This window comes from Dermacentor albipictus, chromosome 8 (assembly GCF_038994185.2).
Source record: "Dermacentor albipictus isolate Rhodes 1998 colony chromosome 8, USDA_Dalb.pri_finalv2, whole genome shotgun sequence".
NCBI classification, from domain to species: domain Eukaryota; kingdom Metazoa; phylum Arthropoda; class Arachnida; order Ixodida; family Ixodidae; genus Dermacentor; species Dermacentor albipictus.
Genome location: NC_091828.1, coordinates 119,370,373 through 119,390,708, shown reverse-complemented (window position 1 = coordinate 119,390,708; position 20,336 = coordinate 119,370,373). Strand labels below are relative to the sequence as shown.

General features: G+C 45.2%; 1 protein-coding gene and 1 long non-coding RNA gene across 2 annotated transcripts in view; both read right to left on the bottom strand.

The window, feature by feature from the left end:
* Nucleotides 1-20,336, bottom strand: part of LOC139049088 (uncharacterized) — a 49,889-nt gene that overhangs the window by 23,617 nt on the left and 5,936 nt on the right. The gene's annotated exons all lie outside the window — the stretch shown is intronic.
* On the bottom strand, nt 1,417-18,525 carry LOC139048696 (uncharacterized). Its single transcript, XM_070523188.1, has 10 exons — nt 18,406-18,525; nt 15,775-15,922; nt 14,546-14,561; nt 13,329-13,426; nt 11,761-12,006; nt 9,086-9,308; nt 6,399-6,561; nt 5,773-5,885; nt 4,195-4,339; nt 1,417-1,719 (listed from the first exon to the last, which is right to left on the bottom strand). The coding sequence occupies exons 2-10, from the start codon at nt 15,902-15,904 to the stop codon at nt 1,417-1,419; spliced, it is 1,437 nt and encodes a 478-aa protein (XP_070379289.1). The 5' UTR covers nt 15,905-15,922; nt 18,406-18,525.

Sequence of the window (20,336 nt, the reverse complement as noted above, 5' to 3'; positions counted from 1 at the left end):
TCATGGTCGAAGTCCGGATCATCACACACCTGATGAGAGGAGTGTGGGAAAAACAGTTACATGCCGCGCTCAGGCAAATAGAAAAAATACGGCTTCGTGCAAGTAGTGGTGCTAAAGAGTACAAACTCGAGGTGCTAAAGAGCACACGAAACGTGGACAAAAAGCACAACACAATTATGCAAGAAAAGGAAATAAAATTGCGCAAATGAAAAACAAAGAAATTTTGAGAGAGCTAAATTAACCCACACATACACTCATTCACGAACTCACAGCACTCACAGTGCTCACAGTACTAACGTACGGGGCAGAAACCTGGAGGCTTACGCAAAGGGTTCTACTCAAATTGTGGACGACGCAACGAGCTATGGAAAGAAGAATGATAGGTGTAACGTTAAGAGATAAGGAAAGAAGAGATTGGGCGAGAGAACAAACGCGAGTTAATGACATCTTACTTGAAATCAAGAAAAAGAAATGGGCATGGGCAGGACATGTAATGAGGAGGGAAGATAACCGATGGTCATTAAGGGTTACGGACTGGATTCCAAGGGAAGGGAAGAGTAGCAGGGGATGGCAGAAAGTTAGGTGGGCGGATGAGACTAAGAAGTTTGCAGGGACAACATGGCAACAATTAGTACATGACCGGGGTAGTCGGAGAAGTATGGAAGAGGCCTTTACCCTGCAGTGGGAGTAAACAGGCTGATGATGATGATGATGATGATGATGATGATGATGATGATGACACTCAAACGCACGCACATACCCCCTCCCCCCGCCCATACATGTACGCACACAAAGATAAATATACCATGGTGGATATGATAACAGGCGCTTCGAAAGGACGTGCAATGTCAATGATCTTGAACAATAAAGCACCGAGTTTTTTTAATCTGCGTAATCATTGTACCATAATGTTTGTACTATGCTGTCATTCGGTCCACAAGTACAAGAGTGCACAGAGTGCATTTGGAATAAAGCGATGATACACTGGAATATAGGGCAGTGGAACATTAGGGGAAAATTCTAGGAGAATCGTGAATGCAGTAAGAACAAAATCACGCGAAGCCTTCATCAAAGTACAGCATAGCTTGACAAAAGAGTTCAAAAGGCGATAGAAAAAAACGCTGCTTCAATATGTCAAAGTGGCTCAGCTAGGAAAGGATGGGGTGGCAGAAATTTTTGGTAAATAGTTTACATGCCCAACAACAACCAAGCAGTAGCAATTCCGCTGATAACATTTCTTCCTTCCGTCGTCACCCTGCTTCCCGCATAGAAGAAAGAAAGAAAAAAAACGGAGGATAGCAACAACCGCGCAGGTATTGCATCAGAAAGCGCACGTTTTCAAAGCCACGCATTCTAATTACTACGACACTCAATATCACTGTTGCCATATTACCAGCTAAATGCAAGCACCAGTGGCTAAGAAACGTTCATATTGTTGATCGGACTCGGTGGCGTGATGCCCGCTACGACGCCTGGCTGCGCTAAGCCCAAACACGGTGTCTTCGATAGGATGAGCAACATGCAAGCGCCCACTGAAGAACTCACATCCGTGTAGCTTCCGAAGGATTCAGCCCCCGGGTCGTGCTCGCACAGAGAGAGGAAGTTTGGCGGTTGCCCGGCTTTGAGGACCGTCCATCGGCCCTTCATGGTGACCGAAAGCGCCCACGATGCGTTCACACCTCGTGCAGTCAGCCTGCCGATGGTATCTGCCGCCGTTCGCTGCGAAGGGGTGATACGCACTACATCAGATCACTTGATTATCAATTCTTAGCAGAATGCTTACATATTGCTCGTGGCAGATGACACGATTCTACACTGTGACGATCGTTGGATCATCCAACAATGTGTCAAGTGGGGAGCCGATATTTGCGCAAAAAAATGTTGTCTTCGTTAGAGAAAGTTGTGTGCCTTAACGAAGACGAGTCTTGTCGAAAGTCTGGCTTAAGCTTTAGACATTATTTGTTCGACAACATTACATAACTTGAAATCTCCCCCTTCCGGTGAAGCACTGTCTTGTTTGCAATTCTGTTCTTTGTTATGCTTATGGCAAGTTTTTCTGACATGGAACATTATCTACCCTGCTAATTTCAGCATAGATGCGACAATCGCAGAGTTTTTTCTCCCAATAAAAAAAAGAAGACCATTCATTATGCAGACTTGGTTGATTAATTTATTGACTCATTATTGATCTAATAACACTGCGGATAGGGAGACGACATAGAGGCATCTTCTGTATGCTCAACACCTTGTGAACTCACCGGTTCGAATCGCTCATTCGGAATTCATAACCTAAAATCGCTAATTTTAGAGACAATTAGTGAAGCGTTGTTCATTCGTCAGTTGTCAGGTTTTTGTACATGCATTGTTCGCCTCTTGGAGTAATCCAGCTCAAGAACTGGAATTAAGCCCCGGGCCACATGCCATGCTCGTGTCATTAAGGTCACTATTAGAAATTTATTTATTTATTTTATTTATTTACATATACTGCAGGCCCTTCTCGGGCCCATGCAGGAGTGGATACTAAGAATACAAACAAGAGAAGTAAATTTAAACTAATTACTTGACATAATCGCAAAGATATCATACATACGAAAATGAAAAAAAAAACATGGCAACACGCTAGACACAGATGACATAATTGAATACTCGAACAAGGTAATATTATCAACTCAGAGTGTACACCACTTGGCCTCGAATTTCCACAAAAGTTGATATTACTAATACATTGAACAAATGATTCCAACGAGGCGGAGTTGACTGCCTTCTCAGATGACGTATTCCAATAATACATTGCGCGAGGAAATAGAGAGAACTTGTGAACATTGATGTGGCTTACTGGCTGTCTAATAGTTTTACTGTGGTGCGTTATCCTGATCGGTTGAAAGGATCCCGAAGATATCGTTCCCGTGACAGCTTAAAGTTCTCGTGATAAAGTTGGTAAATAAATGTTAGTCTAGATATTATCCTGCGCTGCGCAAGTTTTTGTAGGTTGGCCCTATTACGTAAGTTGCTGACACTAGAGTGATGGGAGCAAACAGAAGAAATAAAACGCAAAGCTAAATTGTGTACTCTTTCGATTTTTTAAGTATTGTTGGCAAGGGCTCCGAATAGCCGATGCATACTCCAATTTTGGTCGTATTAGCGCTTTGTATGCAATTAGTTTTACTGCAGGAGGGGTATTACGCAGTCTCCTTTTCAAGAACGACAATTGCTGCAGTGCACCCCGAAAGGTATTTTAAACATGCGGTTCCCAATTGAAATTACTGCTAAGTGTGATGCCTAAATATTTACCTTTGTCAGTTCTTGTGATGGTAACGTTACCTAAAGAGTAAGTAAAGTCAAGGGGCTTCTTTTTGTTGCTAAACCTAATGGGAGCAACAAAACCGTAATGAAATCAGTGATTTCACTCATTTTACTTAGAACACTGCACGAAGGGACGTTTCAAGAATGCGATAGGCTGATTGTTGAATACGTGTTCCTAGCTTTAAACTAACATCTTTATAGAGATTTGATGTCGCTTTATGAATTCCCATGTTATGTGCGCACTACAGACTGCCATAAAGTCGGTGAACACGTAAAAATTTCATACGAGCACCGCCAACAAGCCCGTATTAAAGTTTCTGTATGTGCTTCCGCGCTCCAATACGCAGTTACGACATACGCAGGTACTGAAAGAAGCCACCCTGCGCCATAGTGTTATGAAAACGCCCGAACGTAATTGACTGGCGCATTGGCAAAGAACTTTCTTTTTTTTTAGTTGGACAGCGGTGTATTTGACAATGCATTTCTTAGGTTGTCACCAACTTTATATTGGCACTTACTCCCAAGTGCTTTTTGTTAGAACGTCCAGCCCGTTCTTTTATTCGCGTCGCCTTCCAGCGATTGTCTAATAATATTGCATCTGTGAATAATGCATCGCACTAAACAAAATCACTATCCAGTGACTACTCTGTGGATATGGTGTTGGGCTGCTGAGCACGAGGTCGCAGGATCGAATCCCGGCCACGGCGGCTGCATTTCGATGGGGGCGAAATGCGAAAACATCCGTGTACTTAGATTTAGGTGCACGTTAAAGAACCCCAGGCGGTCGAAATTTCCGGAGTCCTCCACTACGGCGTGCCTCATAATCAGAAATTGGTTTTGGCACGTAAAATCCCATAATTTAATTTTTTTAACAAAATGACGATTTCTCACCAGGTCTTCTTTGTAGCCACGGCTGGTACCGAGCGCTGGAGGCCTCGTCAGCACCGTTGGCGGCATGACGTGGCAGTCCTGCATCGTGTTGTCACCCTGGCCGTAGTGGCTCAGGATGACGACAATGTCTGGCGTGAAGATCTTTCTGCACGCGCGTGCACAGACGTTTATGAATATGACTGGAAGAGACGTGGGAAATCGTGTGGATGACACAGCGGCACTCATTCGTCGTTAAGTGAGACTCCAAGTTTGTGACTCGCAAATTAATTGGTCCTGGTACCAGACAAAGCAGTACACCGACTATGAGAAATGTCATAAATAAATTGGAGGACGCCTAAGCCTCGCCTTACAGAGTGGAACGCAACAGCATTCAAAGGTCCCTGAGTGCTTCTCCCGTTTCCTGGCAACTGTGGCTTATGTAACCCTAGAGTTTTCCGGGAAACATTTGCAGCGAACGCTATGATCGAAGGCGAGATTTCTGGTAGAAACGCGGCCTCTTGCGTGGGCCGATCCCCTACGTAGTGCACAGCGGCGTCAAGAAAATTACATCAATTTCAGATTTATGTTATTGTTTTGAACTTTTAATATTTATGTATGAGAAGATTTACCATAAACGGCATGCGCTATCAGTGTTTTGTTTCATGACATTTGTTTGACGGCCCTCATTCTCAAAATGATGAGAAATAACTTTGTCGAGACTGTAAGACAAGGTATGAGCGACTTCAGTGATATAATGGTGTGGCAATACAACCCGCATATACCGCAGGTCATACATCAAGCCTTGGCATGTATATTCACCTAAATATACAAGGATATTTTCGCTCATGAACAACTCTGACAACGCCGCCACCGACACAGGATTTTCGCCGTCGCGGGACCCTTCACGCTATCGCGTTAAAATAACAGGAACAGGGGGCGAGGCAATGATTTCATCCAGCTGGGGTACTTTCACATGTCCATCCAAAATCGTGGTACAAAAGCGCTTTAACGTTGTGTAGCCATCAGAATGAAGCCGCCACAACGGGAGGCACGGCAGCGATATCGTAATCACCTGCAGAACTACAAAGCCGCTTCAATCCCCCTATCTTTTCCCAGCACACGCTCACATTGCTGCGAACAAATATGTGAGAAAAGAAAAGCTTCTGAAAAAAGTGAATACGGTCTCACGAATCAGAAATTATCAAGATTGTTGCAGTGCTGACATTCTCAAAAGGTGCTAACTAGCAGCAACCACTTCACGCGAGTTTTACAAACGTCCATCTAGAACACAAAGATGAGGCACTTCTGATAAAGGAAACCACTTGAAGTATCAGGTCATGTTATACGCCATAGGAACACTATTCGCACTTTTAATCAAGAAGGCTAATTTCTCATAAGATTTTAAAGAAATCAGTGAGTCAGAGTTAATCAGTAGCACCGACTTCATGCTGAATCACGTCGCTAAAGACCCGTAGAATAATGTCTCAAGGTTTAGGCTGCACACTATCATTACCTTGGACATAGTTAAACGCGATCACAAATTTCCATAGGTTCGCGTCTTACGTCCTTCATGCCGGGCCCAGTTATCACGATGCTTACGAAAATTTTTCGAAGTAGATATTTTCCAAGCTTGTGTCCGCAGCTGGCCCGGCGAAAACAACGAGGCAGCTTTTGCCCTGAGATCTCTGGCTTATCGAGAACTCGTGTAGCATCTGTGATGAAAATGAAGACGCGACATGTTAGCCCCCGATCGGCAAAATTACCCAAATGTCAGCGTCATTCTCTCTAAAACAATGACGCTTTATAGGCAACGCCGTTATGGGAGCCTCCAAAATAATTACGACTATCTGGGGTTCGTTAAGGTTCACCTGAATGTAAAAAGCAAACACCACAAAATACGAAGATTACTGGATTCAAAGCAGAAATTCCAGTTAAATTTTCAACCGGAATGCAGAGATATGCACGACTGGAATGTGAACAAAATATTGTGCATACTGCAAGCTTTTCAGGCGAAGTAAAATCGCTTGAAAAATATAAACTAAAAACAACGCGTTGTTGGCACAACGCTATACGAAAATGGTAGGCCTTGTATATTATACATATTATCAAGATCAAGTCGTACAATAGATAAGTGCTACAATATTTGGCAGACATTATGATTGTATGCGCTTTATGCTGGTCTGTTGGAGAATAAAAAAAGATATTGTTCACAAGGACATGCGAACCTTCAGGCTTTCTAACATTTCTTCCAAGGCAGTTTCGTCGAGACCACTTGTCGGAGTGTCCAGGATGCCAAATTCGCAAATATTTTGGTCCCAGAAGTACCGCAGCATGAACGGCGTGGTCCCACCATTCGCGGAGAGTTGTAACTTCAGCTCGCGCCTGTACCTACATGACGTCAAGGTTTGTCGTAAAGTTCAAAACACCTATGAAACTCCGCATGTTCACCCTTGCCTAACACTTAGGCGACCAAAAGTGTTAAAACTCTATTTTTCCGCATTTAATGCATTTTGAAGACTTCTCCAACATTCGTGGCAACGTCCTTGCTTCGAGCCAGGACGCCCACAACTGTGTCACTATATAATTTTAGTTTGTCCGTACAAACTAATACTTTTCATGCAATATTGGGTTACCACAAACGTGACAACGTTGGTGGCGACACCGTGTGGAGCCTTCTCCAACCACGACGCGTTAGAAATGTTTTTCTTTGGCATAAGCGTTCCCGTCGAAAGGAAATAAATAAAAGCAACACGTCACGCCAGTGCCTAAGTATATGTTCTCATGTTAACTTCATCCTCCCCAATGAAGGGTAAGGGAGAGTAAAACGTAAAACCGCGTGCTAAGGAAAGCAGTTGCTGCCTTGACGAAGACAAGTACCTGTGTCAAAGCAGTGGCTCAAGCAACATAAACGATTCGAAGACTACGCATCACTAATTAGGCTGTAGTTCGTCGCGGCTAGCTCAGTCGGTGGAGCACGAGACCTTTAGTTTCAGAGTCGTGGGTTCGGGCACCACGTTGGGTGCCACTGCTGCGGATTTGGCCTTGCGGCTACCTCCTCTTGATTCACGTAGGACGGAAATAAGTAAAGTGTACACGCAAAAAAAGGAATATTCATTAAAACTTGCATAATAAAACAAATGAGTGCAACGCCGTCGCTAACAAACATACCTAACAGCTGGCTGCCATCTCAAGCCACCTTCGCCAATCTCACGCCACCCGGAGGTGCACAAGCCACTTAACACTGGCGCATCGCTGTGGGCACCACGTGACAATGGTGCAGCACGCCTTAAGACGGGGGTGTTGCGGCATTCCCTACAAGTTGGACACTGCGACATTGCATCTTCTCCAAGTCTTCTGTAGTTAAACACTGGGCCACAAGATGACGTAACCAATGCGACTGCTCACGTCAACGCAGCCGGTCAACCAGTATTCAGTAAATACCATTACACCCACGGAAGGACTTCTTAAACTCGCTTTTGACATCGGGAATTTTGTGCGCAGTGTGCTGTTAACGAATTTTTGCGACCCGTATTTTATTAGCCAGCAGCGTCCGTGCGCACTGACTCGAGTCAGCTGATGCACCACTACTCTCAGTTATGAAATATGATTGTGCAAGCCACACCATCGCGGGTGCTGTATAGACGAAACTCATTCTATAATCTCATTAGTTACAGCATGGAAGGCACACAGCGTGGTGAGCCCAAATGTTTGGTGGGATAGCTAGGTAGTATGTACAAGGAAAGAAAACTGGTCTGACAATGCGAAGAATGACATAGGCGTTAATACCCTTTGCAATAATGCACACCGTTACGATGTTTTATTGATAGCGTGTCAGCGTCGACCGCAAGGCATGTGAGCTGCCTTGTAATGGCAAGGGACGCTCCTGAAGTGAACAGAGCAACAAAACACATAAAAGTGGAAATCCCCTTGCATGCTTGCACCTACTGTCGCTGATCCCGACGCGCCTCGCAGTTGCAAGGTCACTGACCCACTGTGGGGTCGATGCCCGCGCGCTATTACTTAAAGAACTGCAAGAGTGCACTTCAGTTAATGAGGCGACAGATAGCGTATTGTTCAAAAGCACTGAAAGAAAGATAATGTCCTCAGCGAAAAGACAAGGCAGGATCATTCCTTTATTTTACATTTATCCCTCTTTTATTCCTACATCTTGATTCATGCTGCGGTACAGGTGTTTCGCGTAACATAAGCACGCAACGTTGGCCATGCACAAAGCTAAACACGAAAAGCGTACAAGTGAACTGCAAGATATTTCCATAGCATACCGTAGATGTGGTTCAACACAGACCAACAAAAGAAAACAACTTGATCACTGACAATCTCGAATAAACACTGTTAAAAGATAGGAAAATATCACGAGTGACTGGACCATGTAAAACATAAAGATAAGCCTGTGTTGATAATAGTCTGCTGTTCTGAAAGTAATCTAGGTGCGCAGTGTTATAACATTCTGCTGCGCTCCAACAACACAGAAGTTTACATAAAAATCGAGGCATCGGGTGATGAGAGGGGATGGAACAATGAATGGCGCTAGAGCAAACACTTCTTTAAGGACTTGTATTCGTCAGGGCTCGGAGAACAAGTGCCCCTGGCGAAATGTTGGCTCTCATCGAAGTTCCTTGCTCTACCGCTATTCATTAGATCCGCCATGTTGGCATTTTGAACCATTGAGCGAAGGCGTAGCAGCTTTGCAAGCCAATCAGAGATGACAAAATGGTCAGTTTCTGAAGTGGGAGAATTCGACGACGTTCAGAACCGCGATTACTGTCAGCTTTGAAAGAGCAAGCGCACCTATCGGAAATCGTTTAAAATCATACAAAAGTCAGAAGGATTTTAACACAATTCGTACTTCACTCGACTGAATGAACACCAACGGAAGAAAAGGTCTGCTCACTTGTACGCGAAGCCGATGCCGAACTTGGTGTCGAGATAATACTGACGTTCGCTCAAAAAGATGCTCAAGGCGGCCTCCACATTGTTGGGTTCAAACGTCGTGGGGCCTCTCTTGTAGACAGAGTCGTAGAACATGTAATCGCACAATCCATCATGCGGGATCATCTCTGACGTGGGGTTGAGCATGGTTCCAACCGTGCACAGCAGGCGCTGCCATTTGATTTCTGCGGATTTTTGTAACGCTATCAGAATTCAGAATGAAGCCTTGAGAGCAAGCTCTGGCTCCGGTGCGGCGGGGGGGGATCATTTTTATCGGCAACCACTGCACCAAATTTGATGAGGTTCATTGTATATAAAAGAAAAAGAACTGAAATTCTAGTGATTGCACGAAGCGGATTTATTTTATTTAAGTCATTGTTTCTGCTATAAGAATTGACAAAAATAGCACATTTCCAGAAATCGAAACTATGAACTTTACACTTCTGCAACCCAGCAATCAAAAACAATCCCGAAATCCTGTAAATTGCACCTAATAGCAAATCTAAAGCAAGCAAACCTAATGTATTATACGTGGTTCTCAAGTCCGCCACTAATATGCGAGTAGCCCTTCCGCAAAAGCTTCGTAAACATTGTAACGAACTCAGATAAGTTATTATCTAATATATCAAATTTGTCCGCTTTGGACGTTCTGATGGATGCCGTTTACAGAACGCCGATCTCAGTCTTTGTTGCAGAGGAAAGTATTCGTGAACTTCGGGCCTCCGTTCTTTTTAATCACACAATTATATAAAAATATTTGTAAACACTTTCAGGCCATAAATCAATATTACGCTTCCGACAGTCACTAGAGCTTCATTTTTTCTCTCAAATAGCAAAAATTTCGTGAAAATCGGCCCAGAGGTTATTTCAGAAAAGCATTTCTGCGTTTTACATTTATTTGAATAGGCGGCGTCGGAAGTGAGGCCGAACTAAAGCTTCCTCTTAAATATGAGCCACGGTGACTCAGTTGGTATTCTATTAATATAGCGTCATAATTGAAATTAACACGTGATTATGCAACATAGTTCAGTAAGAACAGCCGAAGTGGGAGGGGGGGTATTACGTAACATGTAACACAAATAATAATTAGTATGGAGACTCGCCAGGATTTAATTTTGCGAATTTGATCGTAGATAGATATAGCATCAGGTAACACCACCCTAAATTATGGGGTTTTACGTGCCAAAACTACTTTCTGATTATGAGGCACGCCGTAGTGGAGGACTCCGGAAATTTCGACCGCCTGGGGTTCTTTAACGTGCACCTAAATCTAAGTACACGGGTGTTTTCGCATTTCACCCCCATCGAAATGCGGCCGCCGTGGCCGGGATTCGATCCCGCGACCTCGTGCTCAGCAGCCTAAAACCATAGCCACTGAGCAACCACGGCGGGTAGGTAACACCACCCTGTCGAAACGGTGGCTCCAGAATAAGGAATCTCTTTCTCGGTCGCTTTTGGTCATGTGATGTCTTCACTTTTTGCCAACATTATCATTAAACTGTTCGTTCTATAGAAAAGCAGTCAATAAGAGTTTTCGTCCATATGCCGTATACTAGAAGTAAGGCTACACATTTCAATTCCCTAAGGTACAATAACTATGAAGGAGTCATTAGCCTAAAGCGGTGCAATAGAGTCCTATCAGGCAGGTAGTAATAAAATTATACATTTCATATCTGTTTACGAACTACATATTAACTAAAGTTTCAATTACATCTCTCGCACAACACTGAATGTAAAAGGGATCACCGTACGCAAACAACGCACTTTCATTTAAGACTGTTTCTTAACAATAACAAACACATTCTAAAGAACATTTATGAGCGTACTTTTTTCAGAGTACAGACATAGTGTTCAACAGCGCTTGCAGCTTAACGTAAACTATTAAATTTGTTGAATGTGAGTTATATTGGAAGATGCTATATAATCTTTGTCTTTAGGATATATTTAACATGATATCATTAGATTATAAGGTGCCTCTATTTTAATATGTTGCCGACTGCCACGTGCTGAACGTGGTTGCTGGGGGCGGGGCCCTGTCAGGCACTTCACCTTTCGCTTTCTTTTTCTAAAGTGTACCCCCCCCCCCCCCCTGTGTCCTTTAACTTTAAGTTCACTTCACCTTCGCAAGCTTATCAGAGGTTATACTCGCGGTCTTCTTTCTGTGGCAATGAGGGAGAAGCTACGAACAGAAAGTGACATCGCTGCTGAAAAAAATAAGAAAAGGTGTCGCGTTTTCATCCGCGTTAGTTCAGGCTGGGGAAGAGAAAACGCGAACACCTTATCCGAAACACGAAATTAGAACTGGTGAGCGTCAAAGTTATCTTCCGCGTTTTTCCGGTTTCGAGGTTGGCTGAATCCGAAACCTCCGCGGCGCAGCAGTTACTGCCGATTTTGTATTTTGGGTTCTTGGTTTTGTACCAAGAACCCGAAAGCGTGGTCAAACAGCGCCGAAATAGTTAGCGCCGTCAGACATGGGCAGAAGCTCCGTCCTTGTACCTTTTCCTCCATTCTAGCAGAATGACACCCGAAGAAATTCACCAAGCGTATATCTTATTTCAATTACTAAAGGAAAGAGAAGGCAATTTCAACTGACGGCGTACACCTCTAGAGGCTTGCTTTCGCTCTTAATAAACTTACTCTTGAGCGGTACGGTTGACAATGTCGGAGGAGTCAATGTCGTTTCCATGATGGTCTCCTCTGCAGGAAAAGCGGGTGCTGCGGTATAATGGCTGGTGCTTCCTTCGACTCCCGACCTTGTCGTCAGTGCCGTGCTAAGCCTGAATTCCGGCACGATCATGCTATTGTCTGCAACGTCTCCCAGATTGTCTTCGGCAACTTCGTCATGCTGATGCGTCTCGGTTTTCTGGTCATTGGAGCCGAAGCCTGAAAATCAATCACTGTATTCTTTTTTTTTTTTGCCACATTTCAACCATTGTCATAATTCAAGAATTCAACGGTACTCAATAGCCGTGCGCTAAGACACATTCGACAGACACGCGCCTAAACACCGTCTTTTATTGAGAAACAAAAAATACCTTTTTAATGGAATAACCATTTGGAAAAAAAAATTGATAAAAGAGGCCAACTCAAGCCCAGCTGGCATCTACGTATGCGAAGAAGTCCGCTTTTGGCAGAGAATGGTTGCTGTAAATAATGTAACTGTACCCTAGCGAACGGTTACTGCTCTTGCGACTCGTGTATCGTACGCGTCTCTCTCTCTCCTCTCTCTCTCTCTCTCTCTCTCTCTATATATATATATATATATATATATATATATATATATATATATATATATACATATATATATATATATATATATATATATATATATATATATATATATATATATATATATATATATATATATATATAACGGAGGCCAACTTCGAGGAGTTCCGTGGAAACTACGTCGACATCAACATCAAGTTCCCATTTTGCCGCGTCATTGTCCCGTATGCGGAGGCTATCGCGCAACATTGGAGGCGGAGTCCGGCGGAATGGTGCGACGTAATGGGCGGGGTTTATTTAACGGTTCGACGATTGTGACTGGCCAAGAAGAAGGACAGCGAATTTCCTCGAGGAGAGAAAGGGGAAGAAGTGCTTAAAAACCGATCGCGAGTGTGGTAAGGGTGTGCTCGTGCTCGTACTTGTGCTCGGAGATGTTAACCATTCTCGTATAAATTTGTAAATAAACCCTTTTTCCGATCCTTTGACGACGGCCCGGACCCCTCAATCACCGAGCACCAGGTACATCACCAGCCACGGAAACTTCGGGTGCGATCTTGTACGCGTTCCAAACTCGAACGGAGGCGGTCCGTTCCGTTGCGTTCGTCCGATAGCAGACAACACGGAATGATTGACAGCAGATATCACTTCATAATTGACGTCATGGCGTTCTTCACCGTTCAAACTGACCAACCGTGTGCGGCTCGATGGAACGGACCGCCTCCGTTCTATTTTGGAACGCGTACAAGATCGCACCCTTAATGGCCACTTGGAAACTCTTATCGCAACACTACCCAGTGTACCCGGGTCAGCGGGCAAACGGTTCGGTACAAACAAACATAAATAATTCCCGAAATGTGCGTCAAGTGCTCTCCGAATGCTACCGCATAGATGTTGACATTCTCCCACCTCAATAGTGACGTGTTTCTTGAATACATGCGCGAGCATGTAAACTCAGACACTGAAACTATAGTGATTACCAAAACCCAGCGCCAACAGCATGATTGTTCCGCTGGCAAGCACGAAGACGATGATGGCCGTCGCCAGCATCACCGTTGTCGGTGCCATGCTGCTTCGTCTGCGTAAGAAAAGTCAGTGGCGATTTAGCTGTGAATGCGAGAGAAATGCAGCGGCATTACGTCGCACATCTTTGAGGCCGCATATCCATGATTTAGGCCACGTTGCAAAAATTTGTTCAGGAGATCACTATATATATATATATATAAACCAGAGGTCCCGACTTGTGATAGGCATGTGGCTGACCTACAATGACCTTCTTGTTTTCGTCGACCAGATACGTGTGGAATAGGCTATTGGTTCAAATAAATTTGTGTACATAACAGTTTTGATGTCATTCATTGACTGATTGAGTCACTAATTGATTGATTGATTAGTCCAGTGATTTATTGATTTGCCGCTGCGAGCGACACATGCAATTGCATCCAGAAAAAGAGAAACAACCGCGCGTTCCTGTTTCATGACAAACGTCATCACATATCAATCTCATCGCTACAATGCGCCACCGAATTCGGGTCTGTCGCGACGTCTCGATATTTTTGTCTGCGTGAGATCCAGCATTTCGAGGCCAACTGCAGAACCAGATTGGAACGTCTTTGTAAGTGTTGCCCGTCTTCGCAATTACCAAGTAGATCATTCTCTTGCAAGCGGAAAGCACGTGGTAGACTGTCCACAGATTTTTTTTTTTTTAAATGTGGCAACATTCCTTTAAACTCTGGATTCACACGACGGAACAATAGTGAGATTTAGGTTAGGGGACGCAAGCGGCTTGCGTAAGCAAGAACTAGCGCCATGGAACTGCGCATGCACAGAACCCTACGTCAAGGTCTGCACACGCGCTGTACCTAAAACTCACCACTATTGCATACGAGTACTGCAGACTAGCGTGAAGTGTATCAACTGCAACGAATCGCGTCATTAGCACCTCGTGTGCGGCGTTTTTTTTTTTGTTCCTTTTTGCGTGGCTTAATTTCATTCGGCGAAACTGAGCGGGGTCATACTTGTCCGATGAAGGAATCGGCGATCGCTTCCTTCGTGTGAATCTCGCTTTTAAGGGTGACGCCTACAAAATACTGTTGCTGCCGCGGAGTTGCTCAAGACTTCGTCGTTCGAATATGTGAGCAATCTTGGAACGTTTCGATCAAGGTCAAGACCAAGCCGACAGGCTATGTATACTGACCCGTCATCTTTGTCATCTGAAAGAGAGAAGTGAAATAAATAGAAAAGCTGTCCTACGTTTTTCTTGTGTTTCTTTAGGATTCATTGGTCCTAAGGCTTCAGCGCTCCCCACTAAAAACAAAAAAATAGAAAAATCTGATGTTTGACGTGCCAAAACCACGACGTGATTATGAGGTACGCCGTATAGTTGTGTACTCGTAAAACTTTGGTGGTACAAGAGTGGTTGGGTATGCGTGGTTCAGAATTTGGATCGGAATACTTTTTGTCGAAGCGACGTCCGCCGTGGGAAGCCGGCGCCTGCACCGACGCCGGATTTTCTGCGACACGGTACGCTTAACGCTATCGCGTCGAAAGTTACGTGAGAAAGATTAATTTCCAGAGTGGTAAATGGCGTAGTCTGCGCGCATTATCAGTGCGTTCGTTTGCTCATTTATAGCCGCGATAATGCCTCTTCTTTCCGAAGCACCCTGCCACACTCCATTCACGTCATTCTTGTTTCTTTTTCTACTTGCTTTGTACTTGAGCCCTCCCGGAATTTGCTGACCGTTGCCGCTGTCTTTCCCTGTGCCTTACACGCAGGACAACGCTCATGTAACGAATCGGTTTGTATGTAGCCGCACTTGGAACTATACGCCGGTAGGTGTGCCAGTTGTCGTCTATATTCAGTACGGAATTACGCACTGAATCAACAGACGGTAGCTAACTATCGGAATTCATCAGTACAACAAATATAAGCCTTTGAGAGCACAATCCTTTCATTAAAGCGAATCCCGTTATTCATTATTTTCCTCGAGTTTTGAGCGACAGGTTGGCTTCATGCGGAGTAAGGTATTCCGTCCTTGGAGGCACAGTGACATAAAGTAAACTAGGCTGATCCCAGAGATGAAGTGATAAAAAGTGCGCCGATCGTGGAGGCAGTGCTATCTGCCGATACCTTGATGATATGCAAGTGCAGATTTGCAGTTTTAGACGGACTGCGAAGTGTGACTGCGTAGGAAAAAACAAAAAGCAAACAAAACAAAATAACGCCATTTTTCTTGCACCTCTCCCATCGTTGAAGCCACATCGGTGGTTTTCGCGTCCTCTCGATTTGTCCGTCAGGCACGTAATCGCTATTTTGCGAAAGCTTCGCATCACAGAGAGTGCAAAATTTGCATAGGATCTGTATAATCTTTTTTTTTGTAGCTATGCTCTCAATTAATGCTCGACGGCGATTGCCATTTTGGATACCTTTGATGAAGGTCGATGCTGTCAGGTTGTACGTCGCCTCGCTGGCAGGCGAGTTAGCAGTCATCTGGACGTCTTGGCTGTAGGCATCGGTGGCAGCCGGTGGATCGTGGTAAGCCGTTGCGTACGACATGCTCCCAAGTTGATGAACCTGAAAGTGGAAGCACCTATTCTCCAACATCACAATGTTATATAGCGACGCTATTCCGGTTGACTTGCCTGTGATTAGGGCGCAGCAAAGTATCACTCGCTGGTACTACGGCAAGGTTGATGAACGATGGCAATGGCAGAAGTTCAAGAGCAATGCAATAAATTTCGCTTTGGCCAAATTGATTATGAATGAATAACTAGTATATACGATTGAAGTAATTGTGGGAAAGATGCAGGAAAGCTGGTTGTTTAATTTCTTTATTTACAAGCCTCTTGAGGGACTCTGGACCGATTTGGCGATACTGTACAAAAGTATTGAGTTGATAGGGTAGGTCTTTCAGATAATTAAGGGACACATTTAAGCACTCCGGGGAAGTGCATATCTATTATAGGAGTTTAAAATATGCATCGCTACGGATCGCAGTGGCGCCGCTCCAGTGAGTCTTCAGCCGCCCCGTTACAATTGACGTAGCTCACGCACGTGACGTATATTCGGCGAGCTATTCAACTGACTACCCAGATTACGTTATCGATAATTTTTCCAACATTATGGTGAACATGTGTTGTTCGTAATAGTTGGGATGTTGGCTAATTTCTGTTAATAGATAAGAAAGCAGCGAAAAGAGAATACACAAGAGAACGCCTTGAAAGCAATTTATCATTGCACTCAAGCACCTTTGGCACACAGAAAGTGTCGTCTGATTCTGTCACAACGTGCTCCCTGTTGACGTGAGCGGCGCGGTCAGTGTTGGTCTCGAAGCTTGTTTTTCGCGAGGACCATCATTCGCCCATGTTACGTGTAGTGGGCCTCAAATCTAGCGATGGTCGAGATTTCAAGCGGCGAGACCATATCCCTCTGCAAGGCAGCAGGCGAGTGCAGTGGCTGCAGCGCATCAGGCTGTTGGTATCCGATCGGCACCAGGATCTACGCGTTTGTGGCCGTCAATTTACGAAAGAGGATTACTACAGCAATTAAGAGCTTTGACTGTCCGGTATAACGCTAAATGCAGGCGGACTGGGCGCTTTGGTGGATGGGCGGAGGCGCAAACGTGAACGGCCTGCACGGTGCAGCCACCTCGTGGCGCAATGTTGAAGCAGACAAACGCAGAGCTTATAGATGTAACCAAGTGTGTTCTACTTTGCTACTGGTGTAAAATTTCGGCAAGAGCGCAATCCTGAGCACGTTGCCTTTTTAAATGGTTAGGGTGTTTTACACTTGGTTGCAACAATAACAGCTCTGTGTTCGGTTTGCAATGTCTTGCGCCACCAGGTGGCTACACCATGCAGGCTGCTCACGTTTACGCAGAAGCCCCTTCATCACAGCGGTATAGGGTACTTTAGTTTACTCATCCGCCCATCCGCCAAAACGCCCAGCTCGCCGGCGGTTACCGGAATACCGGACACGCTCGACGCTGGGACATAACGCTTGCAACGCACGCTGCTTGGACAGCTCTCGCTAGTGATCGACGGCCAAGCAGTTTAGTGGAGAGGCCGGAGAGGCTTCGCATGCTGGCTCCAAGATACCGGAAGTAGACGACATGACGGTAGATCATGAGGCAGAGTCAGTGAAGGCAGAGCTTAGGCCTGATCGCTCGCCGAACGTGTCGAGGTGAAAACGCACGGCTATAGAGTGGAGGGTTACATGCAGTCGCCAGTAGATCTTTAATTACGAGGCCCTTCACTTAAATAGTGGCATGAATGTTTTACTGTAGCTGTACTCTGCGCGTCTACTAAATTTGTCTGCAGCTTAACACACAGCCGCTTAACAGACGACGCGAGGAAGCAGCACATGACCTCCAAGACTTTGACGTCGCCTTTTCCGGTTTCAGTGCCGAAAGCACCCGTTCCCGTGAGCTTCTTGTGGCGCACGCACTTGTGTTTCGAACGTAAGATTTAGCGCGGAGGCTAAGCGTCTTACACGGTCCGAAATTTCTTTGCAGCCGGCCTTCACAGAGACGCTTAAAGCAACGCTAAGTATGTACCCTCATCTCCCCGCTGAGCGCTTGCAAACCCGGAAGCAACACAATGGCTAGTCACCCCTCGGACATTGGAGCCCTTGGAGCGACCCCCTGAGCCAATTGTGACGGCAGTTACAGGCCAGGCGGCAACATGGGTGAAAAGTCATCACTCGGACAGTGGAGCCCTTGGAGCGACCCCCTAAGCCGAATGTTACGGCACTTGCACGGGCGCCTACCATTGGAGCAAAACGATAACACCAGAACGGGCTCGAAAATTGGCCGAAAATCACGTCACCCCGAGACACCGAAGGAGTTAAAAGCGAGAGCGAGGGAGCAGAGAGAAGCATTACTTGATTCGTTCATCTCTTTCGGACTTCTTGCCACGGGCCGGAGCATGCGATTTGCTGCCGGCCATCAATGACTTTATGACTAATAACTGCATTGTCCTGTTTCTGTAAATGATGATAATAAACCTCCAGTTTGCACCTCAAAATACTCCTCAACGTCGGCCAACAACCGCACTCACAGGCAAAATCCAGTAACTGGTGGACAGCGGTGGGATTGTCCTCCAGATCCAATAGCGGGCATCGAAATGCGGCCGCCAACGCTCGGGATTGAACCCACGAAGCAGCGCTCAGCAGTGCAATGCCTTAGCTATTAAGCTACCGCCGCAGTACTCAATCAATCTGCAAATCTGTCAACGTTCGGAGAGTCGCTTCTCTTTTCTTCTTTCTTTTTTGTAGCCCTACAGCAGCGGCTGTCGACGAAGCTGAGCTGTAACGAGTCCCGGCGTCTTGCAGCCTATGTAGGGTTGCCTATGCTGTGTCGCATACGTGCAGCAAAACCCCCGTTGGGTGAAGTAGGCAGCGTGTCGCCGACACTTACCTGGAGACAAATTGAAAAAACTGGTCACGCAACCGGGAGAGCTGGCTAGAACGCGTCGCTGGGGTGCTTCACGATGATGCTGACGATTTCTTCGACAATGACACGGCTGATACGTAGATGTAGAGCCTATAGACGTAGTGGCACAGACCCACTTTGTCGGGATTGGCCAAGAACCAGGTAGTTCCACATAACAATAAAAAAAAGAATTATTAAATAACTGTAAGCAAAAGTTGTGAATATGTATATGGGAAGTAATAGGAAGATTCTAGCTTATGAGTTTGATAGAATGTAGGAATAAATGAAAGCAACGTGACATCTAATATAATGGGCTTCGTAGAATATTAGCAGAACCTGAAGTTTGGATTTCATAGTCTAAATCTTTCGGACAGTGCAATGAAATCCTGGATCGCATCGCCTACTTCCCTATCGCTGTGCCCAAGGGTCGAGGCCACCAAAGACAGTTTTCAGTCCAATCTAAGAAAGAGGAAGAGGAACGGAGTTTCTAATCTTCTTTTTCGCAATTCAGGATACGTTTGATAGCACCCGCCGTGGTTGCTCAGTGGCTATGGTGTTGGGCTGCTGAGCACGAGGTCGCGGGATCGAATCCCGGCCACGGCGGCCGCATTTCGATGGGGGCGAAATGCGAAAACACCCGTGTGCTTAGATTTAGGTGCACGTTAAAGAACCCCAGGGGGTCAAAATTTCCGGAGTCCGCCACTACGGCGTGCCTCATAATCAGAAAGTGGTTTTGGCACGTAAAACCCCAAATATTATTATTATTACGTTTGATAGTCAATGAGATTATGATCTATTCTATCATCTTCCCCGCAAGAGGGACAGTTCGGTGAGGAAGCCAGACCAGCTCTGTCTAGGTAAAACATATGCAGGACCACTATGTCCTCGCTCGCGCGCGAGAACATTGTTGTTATTATCTCATGACTTATGTCCACTGTAGAAGAGTGACCCAGGACTTATTGGTAGTAATTCAAATTATGCGGTAAACAGTTTCTAGAGGGTGGGAATGCTCCAAGTCATTTTCTAGCGATTCTCGGAGCGACTAGATCGGAGGGGAGAAACTCTAATTTTCAAGCAGTCTGTAGCACATATATGTTATTAGGGGAGCGATTCGGAGCAAGAAAGTTTTAATTGAGAGCATTGATGTTATTGAGCAGTATAACAGGCACAAAGCCTTGCATTCTGCAGCATGAAGGAGTGTTACAAAGCTTAACGACATTTTTCACACTATTATATCTCTTGAATTCTGGTATAGTTACTGAAGGTGTATGAGCACATCATACACTGAAGTGTATGATGTAAATAGGCTAGGAAAAGTAAACATCACACTGGGTCATTCAAAGATATTTTAGGCAATTTAGCAGCAACAACCAGTCCAAACTGATATTTTGCACCAAACCATGGTGGGTCTAGTGAGCGGCTTTGCCACCACAGCGGCTTGTGGAGTTCTCATTGAGTCATTGGGTGTAAGGTTTTAAGCCCCCTGAGTGAGGCGAAGGTGGCGACATTCGTGCTCCCCTGGCGTCTTCTTTCCGAGTCCCCTCGCCGCATGCACCT

Excerpts from the sequence above, each read along its gene's own strand:
- LOC139048696 (XM_070523188.1), bottom strand. The coding sequence starts at position 15,904 with ATGTCGTACGCAACGGCTTACCACGATCCACCGGCTGCCACCGATGCC. Across the intron at positions 12,007-13,328 it reads GCTGTTGGCGCTGGGTTTTG|GCTTCGGCTCCAATGACCAG; the intron begins GTAATCACTATA and ends ATTGATTTTCAG. Across the intron at positions 5,886-6,398 it reads AAATGTTAGAAAGCCTGAAG|ATGCTACACGAGTTCTCGAT; the intron begins GTTCGCATGTCC and ends TTTTCATCACAG.